This window comes from Petromyzon marinus, chromosome 11, assembly GCF_048934315.1.
Source record: "Petromyzon marinus isolate PM22_M1 ecotype Great Lakes invasive population chromosome 11, UKy_Petmar_22M1.pri1.0, whole genome shotgun sequence".
Classification (NCBI taxonomy): Eukaryota; Metazoa; Chordata; class Hyperoartia; order Petromyzontiformes; family Petromyzontidae; genus Petromyzon; species Petromyzon marinus.
Genome location: NC_133677.1, coordinates 5,374,941 through 5,390,922, shown reverse-complemented (window position 1 = coordinate 5,390,922; position 15,982 = coordinate 5,374,941). Strand labels below are relative to the sequence as shown.

Genomic DNA, 15,982 nt, shown 5'->3' with positions numbered 1-15,982 from the left:
CTAAGCAATTACGTTAGTTGGCCAGAGAACGGTTGGGGAATTTGTTGTTAAGGATTGTTACACTCTGAAGCCATTCTATCTTCACATGCATAAGTCACCAATCCATGCAGAACGTATAAGCACTGCATTCAGGTCATTGGATGCATGGTGTATGCCAAGATATTGTTTTTTACATAAAATTATAAATGTAACATGTTATACACTGTCAAAGTTAACCACTTGCTGGACTAAGTAAATCTTAATATGCATTATCAAAAGTTCGTCATTAACTTCTATACATGTACATGTGCGGCCAATGTGCTTAAAAAAAGATAGTTTTTAATCAGTGTATACTACCCGCTCTGACGTATGGTTCATAAATGTGGTCAATAATTAATGAAACAAAAACTAAAAAGACTGCAAAGAAGCATGGAGAGATGCTTCCTTGGGATTACACTCAGAGACAGAAAGAGGAACTCATGGATAAGAGAAAATATGCAGGTGAAAGACATAATTCAAACTGTTAAGGAAAGTCAGTGGGCTTGGGTTTGACACTGAGGCAGCCAAGGCATGGAACACATCCAAGTGGAGATGGAGTGATAGAATCAGCGCGCGTGCATGTGCTGGGTAGATTGTGTGGACCACAAAAGATGGCTGATGATAATGGTGACACGTACAGCCACAACACGCTTTGCGTGGCGAGCCCTTTTGTCTATCCACTGCTGGATGAGGGGCACTTCATACCTAAAACCCATGAGATATTGCATGGAAAAACCCCCTTTAAGGGGTCTAACAAGTTTTTTTTTTAAAGTATGTGATGCAAATCGGAAAAAAACACACCGTGCTTTGAGCTAGTCTCTCCAAAAATGCGAGTGTCAGCTCCACAAACTTTTTTTTCCAATAAGCATTCATAGAAAAACACACACACGTTAAACAAAAAATCGCATGCTTTGTTATATTACTTAACGATGTTGGATAGAAATCAACATACGCAATGTTATAGTTTCGATTTAAAGCTTTCGTGACTGCAAGGATTTGTCTTCTTTGGTTCTTTTCGGTAAAGTCCCTTCACCTGATAAAGGCCGCTTGTGTTGTGGCCGAAACGTCGTGAGAATATTATTGTGTTATTTTATTTTATCAATTTATTATTTTATTCTCATTCTACGTGACTTTACCGAAAGAACCAAAGAAAATGTTATAGTTGTCAATTGTAAGTGAATTATCAAAAAAAGGTTAGGTGTAAATGCTGTATATGCAACGATGCAATATTTGCATTTACCGTTGTCACATCAGCACACGCAAGTAAAAGTATACTTTTTCTCAGTGTATGTTGTCAACCCACTGTTGGGGGTTCCTTGACCGAACTTCATCGCGCTCATCAGTGCAGATCGGTGAAGGTGTGGAGGTGGTGACCCAGGACCAGTTCGGATTTCTTGAGAGGATCATTGTAGTAATAATCTTCATTATTAAATAATCTACAGCCCGTTGCTACTCTACTGCCGGATGAAAAACCCTCCCCCATTGTATGTCCATCAAGGGGGTTGTTTGACAATACTTCACCATGCTGGTCCACGTTGATTACTGAAGGCGAGGCGGGGGGGGGCAGGATATGTTCAAATATCGATCACCACTGGTGTCAGCCTTGGCCACCAATCAAACTTCAGTCAATGGGTGCACTGCTTCCCACCTTAAATAATTTAGTGTAAAATTGTAAAATTTTACCGTAAAAAATTACGTGAGAAATAATAATTTTGTACTTTACATGTGCGGACGCGATACTGGGAACCACGAAATGTAATTTTCATTTGATTAAAATAGTTTATCGAAATGAAAACATTTGCTTCACAACGTTTCATATATATTGGACATTTTAGACTTCATGAAAACCTGGAAATATAAACAGTTATCAGGGATTGCAATGGAATTGTAATTACAATGGCATGAAGAGAGAAATTGAAATCTGAATCAAGCCCTGCCTCATAAGAGCCTTCTCCATCCTCCTGTTACTACACATCCATTTCTCTCCCACTTCTCGCATTTTGTAAAAACAAGTCGCGCTCTTGACCGCAAGCCTGATCAATAACATCCAGTCTTGCCACGTGTTTATTCGCCAAACCCTGCAAACTGCCTTGTTTACCATACGCCGAACAAGTGAACACGATAACGAAACGGCCGGGCATATTGCCACGCAAACGTACACGCAACTTAGCAGAGACTGCCACCAAGTGGCGGCACTCAATGCCAGCAACCGAATCCACAATGTGCGGAACATTGAAACCGTGCTCCAACACTCTTGGGGGGTAATTTCCGACAGAGCTGTCCGGGGCTGAGTTACGGAAAATACCACAGCGCCGCGCCCCCATCCCACACACACCTCGCCCCTCTGCTGCTGCTCGTTTTTATTGGGGGGCTGGTAGGCCTCGTGGCAAATCAAGCCCTGTCCACACCAACTAATATTGATACTGCAGTCCATAGGGGCCGTCTATAAATGACGTCATGCACCTAGGGTGGGGGGGGAGGTCAGACATTTGTGACGATGCGTGACGAGGGGGGGGGGGTGAGATATGTGACGTCACATCAAAATGCGCAACTTTAAATAAATATAAACACGTTCTACTGAATTAAATAGACTTTTAAAATAATGTTTTCTCCTACAACATCAGAGTGCAGCGGCACATTAAATACGCACTACAATGACAATAGTTTAAAGATATTTGAAGCATGTTTTTTTTTGGGGGGGGGGCAGAGCTTTGTGACGTCATATTTGAGTGGGGGGGTCTGACTTTTTGTGACGCTATGTGACGACGGGGGGGGGGGAATGAAAAATCGCGTGACGTCATTTATGGACGGCCCCATAGGTTGTATTGTGACATTCGGATTAATTATAACTTTGAATTAGAATCCAGCGGAATACGACAATTAGGGATATGGTCCACTACAGCAGCCTATGACCAAACTATGCGGAATGAGCCCGATATTTTCGGATCTCTTAAGCTAAGCAGGTCTGAGCCTGGATCGCGCTTGATTTGTGTGAGCACCAAACACAAACGGAAGGCGCTTTAGAGGGCAGTGCAGAGTGGCAGTGAAGTTGATCTGCCCCCCCCCACCCCAGCGCCTTCAACCGAGCGGCAATGACAAGAGTGGTGAAGTATGGTCAAACAACCCAAACGACCGACACGTCGCGGGTGGACGTCTTCATTCAGCGGTTGGAGTGACACACACACAAAAAAAGACACCCTCCCTGCACATCCACTCGTACGTGAACACGCGACCACTGGCTTTAAAGAGTTTGGCGAATGACAAAAGGTTGAGTTGTGTTGTTGGTACGAGGTCGCCCTCTCTTGGGTGGAATGTGAAAGACTACGGAGCCTAGACCGCCGAATGTCATCTTCGGCACAACGGCGTTTGTCCGCGCCCGTCACTTTGTCAATCTGCGAAACACGTCCGTGAAGGATAATGCTCGACTTGAGCTCAGACGAACGGCCAACAGACGAGCGGACAAGGTGGGAATGTGTCTTGTTCTGGTCCAAGGCTAAAACAGAATAGCAACAACGTTGTAAGGTTACTGCTGGTATTTTTTAAAACCACGTATGGACTTCGTACGAGCATAAAGTTGCCGTCTTCTCTCTTAGTCACGAACAAACAACAACAACACCAAACAAAACGATCACAGTGCACGATACGAACATGGAAATAATTCATTGGAGCTAATGGAATAACAATGAACCTATTGTCCGATACTCTCGTGTACGTGTCATGTCCGTATAGACAAGAAGAGTGAGCAAACGAAACAACTTCTGCCGAATCTGACCGAGGAGGCACTGGGCTACCCGATGTATATAAGTGTTGGCACTGTGCGCAGTTTCCGTCACTTTAACGTGGGCGGTCGCACAGCGTTGGCTATGGCGAATTAGACCAACGGGAAAGCCAGAGAAGCCACCAATTCACACCAGGACATTGCCAAAATAAACTCAGAGGGGTTAAGAAGAAGAAGAACCACGCGTAATGGACCAATGGACGCCTACGGTCAAAGAAAAATACGGCGTCGGTGAGTGAAGTTGAACTTTGTTTAAAGTGGACATTTTGTGTGTCTTATTTGCGTGGTGGCTCTTACGTCTTTTTTTTTCCCCTGTGTGTTGCGTGTCTATGTTTATTCATCACACAGCGGAGTTAACGTAAAGATTTCACTTTCACGCAGCTGTTTATCTGATTGTTTTGTTGCAGTTACTTGTACGAAAGTTTTAAAATAGCACTGCCAGCGCATTATTGATTAAAGCAGATGTTAGACACGAGTTTGTGATGTCATGAAATGTATTCATGCTACAGCGTAAAAATCAATATACGTTGCTATCGCTTTAACATTGCCTGTATATGTCGATTTATGTATAGCCACTGCAACTCTGTGTCATTTATTTACCCAGATAGAAGCTCGATTCATGTATAGTCATTATGTCCTTGCTAGAGTTTCCTGGAATATAGCGTAATTGGGCAGGCGTAATTAATTGACCGCCTGTCAGTTTTTATTTTATTTGCTGCAGTATTTTGAACATTGGCTTGGACGCACCGCATGCGTGTCAGCTGTGACGATGACAAGGTCTTTAACATATTCTTGGTTCTTTCGGTAAAGTCACGTAGAAGGGAAACAATAAAATAATAAAAAATATAAAACAATAAAATTCTCACGACGTTTCGACTGCAACACAAGCAATCATCATCAGGTGTGAAACCCACAACAATAAATTTTGAAAAAAGTGGCGGTTTTTAACGTTAAAAACGTAAAAAAACGCTACTTTTTTCAAATGTGGTTTTCACACCTGATGATGATTGCTTGTGTTGCAGTCGAAACGTCGTGAGAATTTTATTGTTTTATATTTTTATTGTATTTCCCTTCTACGTGACTTTACCGAAAGAACCAAGACTATGAATCCCTGCAGTCACGAACGCTTTAAAACAAAAAGGTCTTTATCGTTAACTTTGTCGCACATGAGAGATGCTGCGTTGGCGTTATGGCTACAGCGGACTGGACTCGCAATTCAAAGGTCGCCAATTTTATTTCCCGGCGCGGCAGTTAAAAATCCCGTTATGACCCCCTCTGTCCACCCAGCGGTTTCCTCTATAAATATGTGCTCAAAACAGTTCGGCGATCACCAAGTCACGCGTGGTGGGGTGAAGTGTATTGCTAATCCCACCTCTTCAAGACGTCTGGCCAACGTGAAACAAGAGGGGTCAAACGATACCCGAGAGGGGACTCTCGAGAGCTCCCTGCGAGTGGAGACTCCTACCGCCAGCCTGTGGCGCGAGAGAGGGAATTGCAGGGCCGCGCCTTTATATTTTACCGAGGGGATAACGTGGTGCAATTTGTCACTTGCGATGCACGTAGATGAATCTACGGGCTAGAAGTAGGAATTGTACGCACGACAACCCAGCCACCCAAAGGTTAAATGTAAGATTCTGTCTGCACACCCTTTGTCGTGCTAATTGATGCGCCAAGAGCCAAAACTTGTCCAAGCTTGCCGACGGTGATGATGAATGCAATGTAGGAAAGGGCTTATAACATTAATCAATAACGGTTTGCCTTGTTAACAGATGTCGCCGCATTCCTTTAAAATCGCCTGAGTAATGTTTAGTGGGTTTAAGGGGGGGGGGTGGCAGAGGGGATAGAAGAGGAAATTTTAATGTATTTCCAAAACTACTTAAAATGTCGTTTAAAATAAATTGCAACTAGAACACCCGAATTCTTCCTCACAAATGATAAATAGGAAACACGGGTTTACAGCTGGGAAAAAAAAACATTCTCTACGTGCAGACACAGTGTGGAATGCGATTACAAAATCCATATCTTCTATGGCCCATTGGAAATGGCAATGTAGTTGTCACATGCGCTTCCCTGCAGCTTAAATTACATTACAAATATAAATGTTCAAAAACATGTGACAATTGCCGTGGAAAATAATTATGTCAATTGTTTTGGACAGCGAAGCTGTCAAACACAAACCAATCGTCTGGATGTCAGGCCAGAACTGCTCGTGTTTTTAGACAGTGTTCGATGTTTTATATATACTGTATATATATAAAATGGCTTAGTGCAGTAATCTCTTATCCGACAGTGCCAGGCTTAATAAAGGGGAAGTGTGCTCACCATATGGTGGAAACGTGCATTCACCACACACTGCGCTGTGTTTCATTATTTCTGTGTGCTGGTGGCTGCTAGGGGTTACACAACCAGCCGAAGCTTGGCTTTTCGGCACTTCCTTTTCCAAGCGTACAATGAGTAAATGTATCTTGTAGGCGAGTCGCAACGTATAGTTTTACGTTCCAGTCAGGTGACCTTTGAGACAGTCTCACACTTAGCACACTATCTTGTGTTTTCTCTTCCAAGACGTCTGGCCAGCAATGAATTAAAAGCCAAATTCTCTCTCTCTCTCTCGAGGGGCACTTCTAGAGCTCCTTTCAGGTGCAGGCTCCTGCCGCCAAACGTGGCATGGGCAGGAGAACTTGCAGGGTTGCGCCTTTACCACCTTTTGGGTATAAATTTACAACTGTAAAATTTTACAGCTTTCAAAATTATAGCCATACGACGAAGAAGAAGACCATCTTTTAGCTTTACCTTATGTTACAAATCGATTTAAGATACTACGTTAAAACGAGACAGATTTTTTTATTTATTTAAAACAAGATGCCGCACCGTTCTTATAAATATTTGCACTGAGCCATCGGCAGGTGTTTTTGGAAGCCACGTGTGTGTGTGTACTTGTACAGTTTAGAGGAATTTACACATTCATGCTCGCCGTTGTCTCAGACTTCATAAATAAGGAATGTTTAAAACATTGAGCATGGAGGTGAAGTGAACATTTTTTTTTCTCACTGGGAAGACAATATTGGCCAGCATATTTATGAGCATGTGGTCTGTGCTGCAAGAGCCTTTGGCTGCCCCATGGTCGTGATATCGTCCAGTGAGTTTAGAAGGGGATGTGAATCAATGGAAGGTGACCTCGGGTCCAAGCAGTCACAAAGGCAATCAATCCTGAAACAATTGTTGTGGATCGTTGTAATGGTTAATATGGCAGATCAGGCCATTAAGGTGGTAGAATCTAAGAAGGAAATTGGAATTTTCCGTGGCAGTCTTGATGATTTTGCAAACGCATTTAGGCGTGTCCAGTGGGTCCAGACTATCGCATCTGACCCTCGTAATTTATCATTCAGCTAATGACCCCGTTATTAATGAGTAAGGATGGAGTGAAACTGATTTATAGCCACGAGGACTTGGAAACTTATATTAGACCCATAGATCCTCCAAATTACACAATTTTAAACAACATTGGAAACAATTTTAATTCTGATTTAAAAACAAAAGTGAACTAATCTCAGCCAAAATTAACTATTGTTTTCAAAGTGCTGACATAAACAATATATATAAACATCATATACATGTGGTAGTGATAATGCAAATTCATAAATAATGTCCTCCACGAATACAAATTGGAAGTAGAAAAATAATAAAACCAGATTTTTTTGTTTTGTTACAAATCCTAAACCTTTGTCAATAAAAATCTATAAAATCCCTTTAAAAATTACAGATAATTACTAATCGGGGTTTCAATCGTTCTCAAATAAGCAGTGAGCAAGGGTGTGAAACATAGTCCGGTGTGCAGCATACCCACAGGGACAAATGTTTTTGTGTCCAATCGAATCTCATATTCCCAATTTCAGACTAATAGATACATCACTCTGGGGATAAAATATAGCCCACATTCGAGCTGGGCTGGATAAATTGATGGGACAAATGCTGGAAGCCAAGAATAGCCAAAGACCTCACTCTGAACAGGTCATTGGAGACATGTTCAATTCATCTATCTCACTCCAAGTGGGGATCTTAAGTTATGATTTTTACAGCATATATTTCCAATATTCAGTCCTGTTTTTAAACTACTCTATGCAGTACTTTATATACGTACAATAGTTTCTATGGTTACATTATTTTATGACATAAGTAAGTCAGTAAAGTTGCGTTTGAGACTTAAACATGGAACACACGTGCCGAATCATATTTAAAATGACACCTTTATAAATATATTTTATGAATGGCCTTTTCCGGATCCACTGCTGGATAAAGGTCTCCCCATGCTTTTCAATCTTGAGAGTTATTTGCCCATATGTAAACAAAGTTGGCCAGTGTATGTTGGTGAAGGGAAGGGCCAGAATTATTTTTGTTATCACTTGTCACGAGTGTTAATTGTGGCCATGTATCAAACTCAGGTTGCCAGTTTGATAGCGCAGTGCCCTGACCACTCCGCAACTCCTCCACTCCTTTTCAATAAAAACAAGTGCTGCCCTGAAATGTCTTGCTCACACCGCTGCTACTGAAAGGGCATCCACTAGAGGGAGCTCGAGCGAAACCCCTCGAAAGTTGACTTCGACCTACTTTACCACAGTGATGAGAAACATCTTGTAAGAGGTGGGAGTAACTGCATTTGATCCCATGGCGTGCTGCCTGCCAATCGACGAACTGTGATGAACCCAGTTTTTTACTGCTGAGTGGGACAGAGGCAGGGGAATGGAAAGGCAGGGAAATGGAAAAGCAAAATTGGCAAATCAGCTTCTGTGCCGATTTGCCTGACCATTATACCACGATAGTACTGTATCGCCATCTTTTAATCATCGGCCAACAAATAAAGTTATTTTTTTAATCTTTGGTACAATTTTTTGCGGGGTTCTGTTCATCATTCCACCACGGGTGTGTTAATAAGCAGGCCATGGATTGTGATTCACCCAGAAAATGTGTTTTTTTGCAGCAATTTTCAATTTCACCTCTAAAGGACAGCATCAGCTTCCATTGTTTGTTGGAGATGTTGTGCACATCTATGAATGCTTTGAAGGTATGCAACTCCTTTTAAAAATGAATATTGTATGTCTTCATATTTTCAATGTTGAATATTCTCGAATGTACATTTCAATGACTCTTGGGAAATTGACGGCTTTGGACAAATATCCTCATACATTCGACCTCCTGCAATTCTGCAACACTTATCCCTGACTCCGACTATACGTGATACACAGAAACTCCTATTTATCCACACGCCTATTATGATTAATAAATTTTGGTGAATGCGTTTTAGAACATTGTAATATTGTGTTTGTTTATTGCCCTTTTGTTTGATCGTTTTCTATCCATGACTTCAATGACTTCTATGTTTGTTTGTTTTCATCACAGGCTGGTATAGAGGATACTGCTTGAAAAGTCGTTTTTGCAAGGTATTTCTGCAGTTTACGAACGTATAGAATAACATTTCCATAACTCGTGTATTTTAAAGGCGGTAACCCATTAAGTAAACCTTTGCACTTAAAAAATTGTCTTAAAGAAACGAGACAACATGATGTATACAGTAATGACTCCAGCATTCTAACAACATGTTTTTATTATATGAGTGCTTATTGACTATTAATGCAGAACCGTTTTCACTGAAACTCATGCTGCAGTACTGACATGCAAAAATTAAGAAATTTTAATTGCCTATTATTCTATTGAATTTCTTCTGCGTTCCAGGGGATATTCCCAGCGTCATACATATCGCTGAAGGAGGCTGTGGTGAAAAATCCAGGGTACGTGTAAGAGTGTATGGTCCATGAAGCTCCAGCTGTAACATGCAACCTCTTTGTTACTTTTTTTTAAATCTCTTATGAGATGTGCATTCATGCCATAGCAGGGCTCATTCATTTTTAAATAGTGAAGTTATTTTGACATCTTAAATGGAAATGTCAATACATTCCACACAAGTTTGTGGATATACGGTAATTTATCTAAAGGCTTGTGTCGCAGATCCAGTATCCATTTTATTTAAGTATGACAGTTGTGGAATTATGCAATGGTAAAATGGTTATTACGCACTAGACTTGCAATGGATATCCCACTGCTTCAAAAATTCTGCCACGGCAGTTGAAACAATGGTCAAGTCTCCTGAATCCACCGGGCATCCCGTATTATAAATGGGTACACCACAGTCGACCGGCTGGTTGCATGTGTCGTGGGATAAAATGTGGGTACTCGCTCCTCTTCCACAACATCTGGCCAGCATGACAATGTGGGTCTAAGCACACTCTAAAGGGGCTCTCTAGGCCTCTCGCTCATGGGGGCCCTTCTGCCAGCAGTGGCATGAGCAAGCCATTGCAGGGCTGTTGCCTTTAACTTTAGCTATAAATTGTAAGGAAGAGAAAGCCACCTGCGCAAAGGTATCATTGTCTTCCTTCCCAGTGTGGGACTGACAGGAGTGCCTTCCCGTTATGTAGCTTCATTACTCTAAATTCATCGCACGTGGCCTTGGCAATTAACACTTAGCAGGTGCCCAGCATATACTGTATGCGATTCCAAAGAGAGATCTATCGGTAACATATTGGTGGGAACTGAGCCCCATGCACGAGTTTTTAATTATAAATATCAATATCAAATTGGCTTGCATTCTCCTCTGGAGTAATCTCCAGCAGTAAAAAAAACGCGGGCATGTAATTGTTTTTTAAAATTGCGTAAATATGCAAAAACCGCATGTATGCACGTAATCCCTGCTGTGCCACTCTTACTTTTTAAAGAAGACCAGTGCCCTAGATTATCATTAGAATGCTGTAGTTTTATTGCATCTCTCTAAAGCTAAACCGTAGCACATGAGCTAATGCATACTCCTGTAAGAGGATCATGTGTGAACTACAATCATATGTCTCTTAAATTATTTTGCAATAATATTTTAAGGCCCATTATATACGTGCGGATGTAATGCAGGAGGTGATGTGCTTATTTGATTCACCTGAGTGCTCTCTTGGTTTTAGAATGTTATAAAGATAATGCACAGCCTTCTGTCAATCCACTGCTGGACAAAGGCTTCCTCATGTCACTCACGGGGGTCTTTTTGACCTTGCCTCACCACGCTGGTCAGTGCATGTTGGTGAAGATGGGCGGGCTAAGGTCAGTCCGGGCATCACTCGCCACCAATGTTAGCCATGGCCAAGAATAAAACTCGGCTCACTGGGTTTGTAGTGCAGTGCATTAACGCCGCACTGACATTCCATCCCTGTGTACTTCAGTAGACATTGGAAAATATTTACTCCGGACAACCAGGTTGAATTCAGATCACCGGGTTATTGGCGTAGCGCGCTAACCACTGTGCCACCGTTCCATCCCATGTTGTAATATTAGGCCACTGGAAATTGTAACACCGAAAGAAAATCCGCTGGTGCAGGAGATCACAAGTACTCTGCGAGAATGGGCCGGCATCTGTCGTCTGCTCTACCTGGTGAGATTGCCGGCATAAATTGCCGTTAATAACAGTGCCACAGCATTTAGTGTCACTCATCGTGGCTTGATATTGCATAGTGTTTGCGATAATTGGCACACTTTGTTGTAAATCGAATTGACACCGCTGCCTTGTCCCACTTAAGAACAACGATCAGGAGATGCTGAAGACCATGCGAGCTATGATGCGCGACCTATTGGAATGGCGCCTGCAGATTCTGTCAGGGACACTACCCAAAGACGAACTTGCGGACCTCAAGCAGAAAGCCACTGCCTGCATGGACTACGGCAATAAGTATGGGGCAACTGTTGGGATGCACCACATACTCACTTCCCCTTTGAGTTAGACCGAAAGCAGTTTTTTTCACATTCGGTCAAATTGAGGCAAGAAAGAATAAAAGTGATGCTGAATATTTTGAGCAACGTTGGTTATGATGGGGGCTGCGGTTGGGGGCAAGGGGGTGGGGCAAAGAGACGGATTGAGAGCAACAGGGGGAAATGCACAGATGGACAGAGGAATAGACAGAGACATGGAGAGACAAAATGATACAGAGGGAGACACACGGTGAGTAAGGGAGTGGCACAATGATGCCGGGGGGATAGACACAAAGAGACAGAATGACAGAAGCATACAGAGAGAGAGACACACACAGAGACAGTGGGGACAGAGGACTAAGATGGAGAGTGACAGAGGAAATTAGAGATAGACTCGGTAGTTTAGTGAAAAAAATGCAATCAAAATTAAGATTGAGCTTTGCATTCAAAGTTGTCAGCAATTTAAGGGTTAAAACGTGATATTCAATAAATTCCAAGTTAATAGTCGGTATGTTATATTCTTGGTTCTTTCGGTAAAGGCACGTAGAAGGGAAACAAGAAAATAATAAAAATATAAAACAATAAAATTATCACGACGTTTCGACTGCATCACAAGCAATCATCATCAGGTGTGAAAACCACAGCAAGAAAATTTGCTGTGGTTTTCACACCTGATGATGATTGCTTGTGTTGCAGTTGAAACGTCGTGAGAATTTTATTGTTTTATATTTGTATTTTATTGTTTCCCTTCTACGTGGCTTTACTGAAAGAACCAAGAATATGAATCCCTGCAGTCACGAGAGCTTTAAATCAAAATATTAGTCGGTATGTTGTTTAATAATACCGTAATGAGCTAGCTTATCGATAGTTATGGAATTAATAAGCTACAAATGGTGTAACTATTGAATGTGCTTGTCAGTCACAGCTCGTGTTGCACAATTGGTTTCCAGAATAATAAATATGGAAAATAACACGTGGAACTTAATTTTATAATATACGCAAACTGCATTCGTGCAATAACTTTGTAAAAAAAGTGAAACATTATATTATCATACAAAGCCAGTCTGCAAAAAGGTTTATTTTTATTAGCATAGGGAACGGAATATGTATAATCTTATTCTCTGGATTATAAGATGCAGAACATCTTATAAATTGGAGAATATGGTACACGAATGTGCTGTACCTTCAATTCTAGTGTGGTGGCTTATATTGTGGTGGATATTATTGTGGTGTCTGCTGTTGTGGTGGATGTTATTGTGGTGTCTGCTATTGTGGTGGATGTTATTGTGGTGGATGTTATTGTGGTGGCTACTATTGTGGTGGATGTTATTGTGGTGGATGTTATTGTGGTGTCTGCTATTGTGGTGGATATTATTGTGGTGTCTGCTATTGTGGTGGATGTTATTGTGGTGGATGTTATTGTGATGGCTACTATTGTGGTGGATGTTATTGTGGTGGATGTTATTGTGGTGTCTGCTATTGTGGTGGATATTATTGTGGTGTCTGCTGTTGTGGTGGATGTTATTGTGGTGTCTGCTATTGTGGTGGATGTTATTTTGGTGGCTGCTATTGTGGTGGATGCTATTGTGGTGGCTACTATTGTGGTGGATGTTATTGTGGTGGATGTTATTGTGTTGGCTGCTATTGTGGTGGATGTTATTGTGGTGGATGTTATTGTGGTGGCTACTATTGTGGTGAATGTTATTGTGGTGTCTGCTATTGTGGTGAATGTTATTGTGGTGGATGTTATTGTGATGGCTGCTGTTGTGGTGGCTGCTGTTGTGGTGGTTGCTATTGTGGTGGTTGCTATTGTGGTATATGCTATTGTGGTATATGCTATTGTGGTGGTTGCTATTGTGGTATATGCTATTGTGGTGACTGCTATTGTGGTGGATGCTATTGTGGTGGATGCTATTGTGATGGCTGCTAGGACACTGGGGCTGGATCTTGTTGTTCGTGACGTGAACGGAAATATGCTGGACCCTGATCAGAACAGCACAATCAGCCTGTTCCGTGCGCACAAAGCAGCGGCTGCCCTGGTGGAGGAGCAGATACAGGAGAAGGTGAGATGTGGTACAGGCCCAGATGAGGGTGCTCGAACAAGCAGCCAGCATGTATGATGTTGAGCGTTTAAGCGGCACCATTATGTCGTTTGTCTAAATCCGTGTCTCTTCTTGTTGGTGGTGGGTGACATGGCCAAGCAGTAGCGCCTTTGGCACCTTGTTGCAGAAGTTTGCGGCCCAAGCCACAGGCCACACTCGTTAATACTGAGGGCATTTTAAACATGAAATAATCATTGCCTGCTTCACGGTGGTCGTTATATACAGACGTATAAAAAAAAATTCAGTCGGCCGTTTGTGCCGGTGTCATGCTCCAAATTTGTCGAAATTGGAATATTATTTTGCAAATGACTTAATATGAATAAACAATAGTCCATATCGCCCCATTACTGACCGGCTACTGGGCAATTGCAGGGTGTTGCTTCGTCACTTTCCGCCACAGAAGGAGAGCTGTCAACAGCCGGTCCGTGAGGCTAAAAAGGGAGAAAACAAACTACAGCTGAGCATAGGAATGGTTGCGATTCAATCAGATGTGAGGGTATTTGAGATGCTGGGGCATTAAAAGTAAGCGCCTATCAAATGCAAATCCTTATTATTTTTTTAAATTCTCTGTTGCAGTCTAAGAAGAACAACAGCGAGATGACAAAGTGGACGCATTTCTCCGCCACTCACTCGTACAGCCTGTTTGTCGTGCTGAAGAACTTCGTCTACCGGATTAGGGAAGAGGCCGAGGTGTTAATGGCTCTGTACGATCCCAAAGAAAATCGATTTCTGAGGTACGCACCCCTTTCCTTTGACAACAGGCGCTGTGCAGTGGAGTGCACTGTCCGTTCTGTACCTCTCTGAACTGAGGTCAGTGAAAAATTGGTGCCGAAAAGATAGCAACATTTGATGAGACTGAAAGGATTTTTATTAATGAAGTGTAGTTGAATCTTAAAACATAGTGCACACTTGAAAGTCGTACAAGTACGATATTTGAGTGTGAGTCACTGTCATAGCTGCGGAAGGTTTGGGGCCCATGGTTTAGGTGTGTTGGTCACGGAGATGGGTTGACCGTACTTCACGCTGGTTAGTGGGGGTTGTCAATTTTGATTCATATGTTGTTTTTTCTGACATGTGAACGAAAAGACACAAATTCACCCGTTTTCTCATTGAAAATAGGTACATTTCAAAATATCACTGTTCTGGTCACAAAAGCGAAGTTAATGGGGAATAATAGCCATTTTATGTACTTTTGAGGCATAAGCAATTAACACTACCCAGGAACAAACAAAAAATTGTTACACAGTGTTATTAATGATTTGGATATGGGCACAGTTGTAGTTATAATTGATATTATTTTAAGCATTAGTATTCACTAAAAAAAAATCGTAATCTTTGATTATATATTATAGAGCATGCACTTAGAGATTTTGGGGTACAATGTACTGCTTATAAAGCATGCTCCTTTTTTTACTATTGCTACAAACACAAATTATCCAGTGTAGACATAATATACTTTGTAATCTCACACTAACTTATGCCAATATGCTAAAGCTCCGGGAGCAAACGTTTTTTAAAGAGTGAAATAACAAATAAATCAGGAGATCGTTCATGCTTCGTGACAAAGGAAAATGCAAACAACAGGCATCTCTTTTAAAAAGTAAAACGGCTTAGGTTTTTTTTATTTTTGCGTGAGCAGATTTACTTTTACCATGACTTTATTTTGTGAAATAAAAATCAATCCTGACGACTACGTTAATATTCTTCAGTGAGAATTACATGGTCCGGTGGGGGAAACAAGGCCTGCCAAAAGAAGTGGAGTTGCTGCACAACACGCGGGTTGTGTTCACGGTAGGTCGGGTCCATGACGCACGTGTCGGATACAACGACACTGGCTGCATTTCATTCATCGCGACCGCCTCTGTGTGTATGTACGTATGTATGTTGAACTTCTTTTTCGCCGCACGTAGCCAACCGTGCTAATAAACAAATCGAACACACACACACAAAAAAAGAAATCTGTTTTATGCAAGCCGTTACCAGGAACCTAATACTGGATTCTTAGTGTAGCGCGCTAACCGCTGCGCGCGTGCCACCACCACCCTGAGCACTTTGTCCTCACGTGACAATTCACTGTTCTCAAAATGTGAAAGGTGTCCTGCCTATTCTGAGGCGAACACATTGGACCTGTCAGTTGCCTGGCACGTAAAGACTCACCGATTGAAAGTGCCTTTGTACGTGCATGTACGCATTTGCTTCATTTAAAATCGATGAAAGTGGAAGCCGCTGGAGCTGCGCACTTTTAAATCTAGATTGAACATTAATTGATTTGGAATTGATTTTTGAAATTTAGTTTGTTGTCCTTCAC

General features: G+C 41.8%; 1 protein-coding gene across 2 annotated transcripts in view; it reads left to right on the top strand.

The window, feature by feature from the left end:
- The window catches only part of LOC116941304 (dedicator of cytokinesis protein 1-like), a 227,278-nt gene that overhangs the window by 1,767 nt on the left and 209,529 nt on the right, over positions 1 to 15,982 (top strand). Inside the window, exons 1-10 of one of the 2 annotated variants that reach the window (XM_032952215.2) lie at positions 3,335 to 3,482; positions 3,748 to 4,027; positions 8,772 to 8,855; positions 9,191 to 9,231; positions 9,524 to 9,579; positions 11,162 to 11,258; positions 11,404 to 11,552; positions 13,503 to 13,635; positions 14,251 to 14,408; positions 15,384 to 15,465. In XM_032952215.2, coding sequence (XP_032808106.1) covers positions 3,985 to 4,027; positions 8,772 to 8,855; positions 9,191 to 9,231; positions 9,524 to 9,579; positions 11,162 to 11,258; positions 11,404 to 11,552; positions 13,503 to 13,635; positions 14,251 to 14,408; positions 15,384 to 15,465 — 843 coding nt within the window. In that variant the 5' untranslated portion in view covers positions 3,335 to 3,482; positions 3,748 to 3,984. Of the gene's footprint in view, positions 1 to 3,334; positions 3,483 to 3,747; positions 4,028 to 8,771; positions 8,856 to 9,190; positions 9,232 to 9,523; positions 9,580 to 11,161; positions 11,259 to 11,403; positions 11,553 to 13,502; positions 13,636 to 14,250; positions 14,409 to 15,383; positions 15,466 to 15,982 lie in introns of those variants that run through there. The other variant, XM_032952216.2, reaches the window with a different exon arrangement.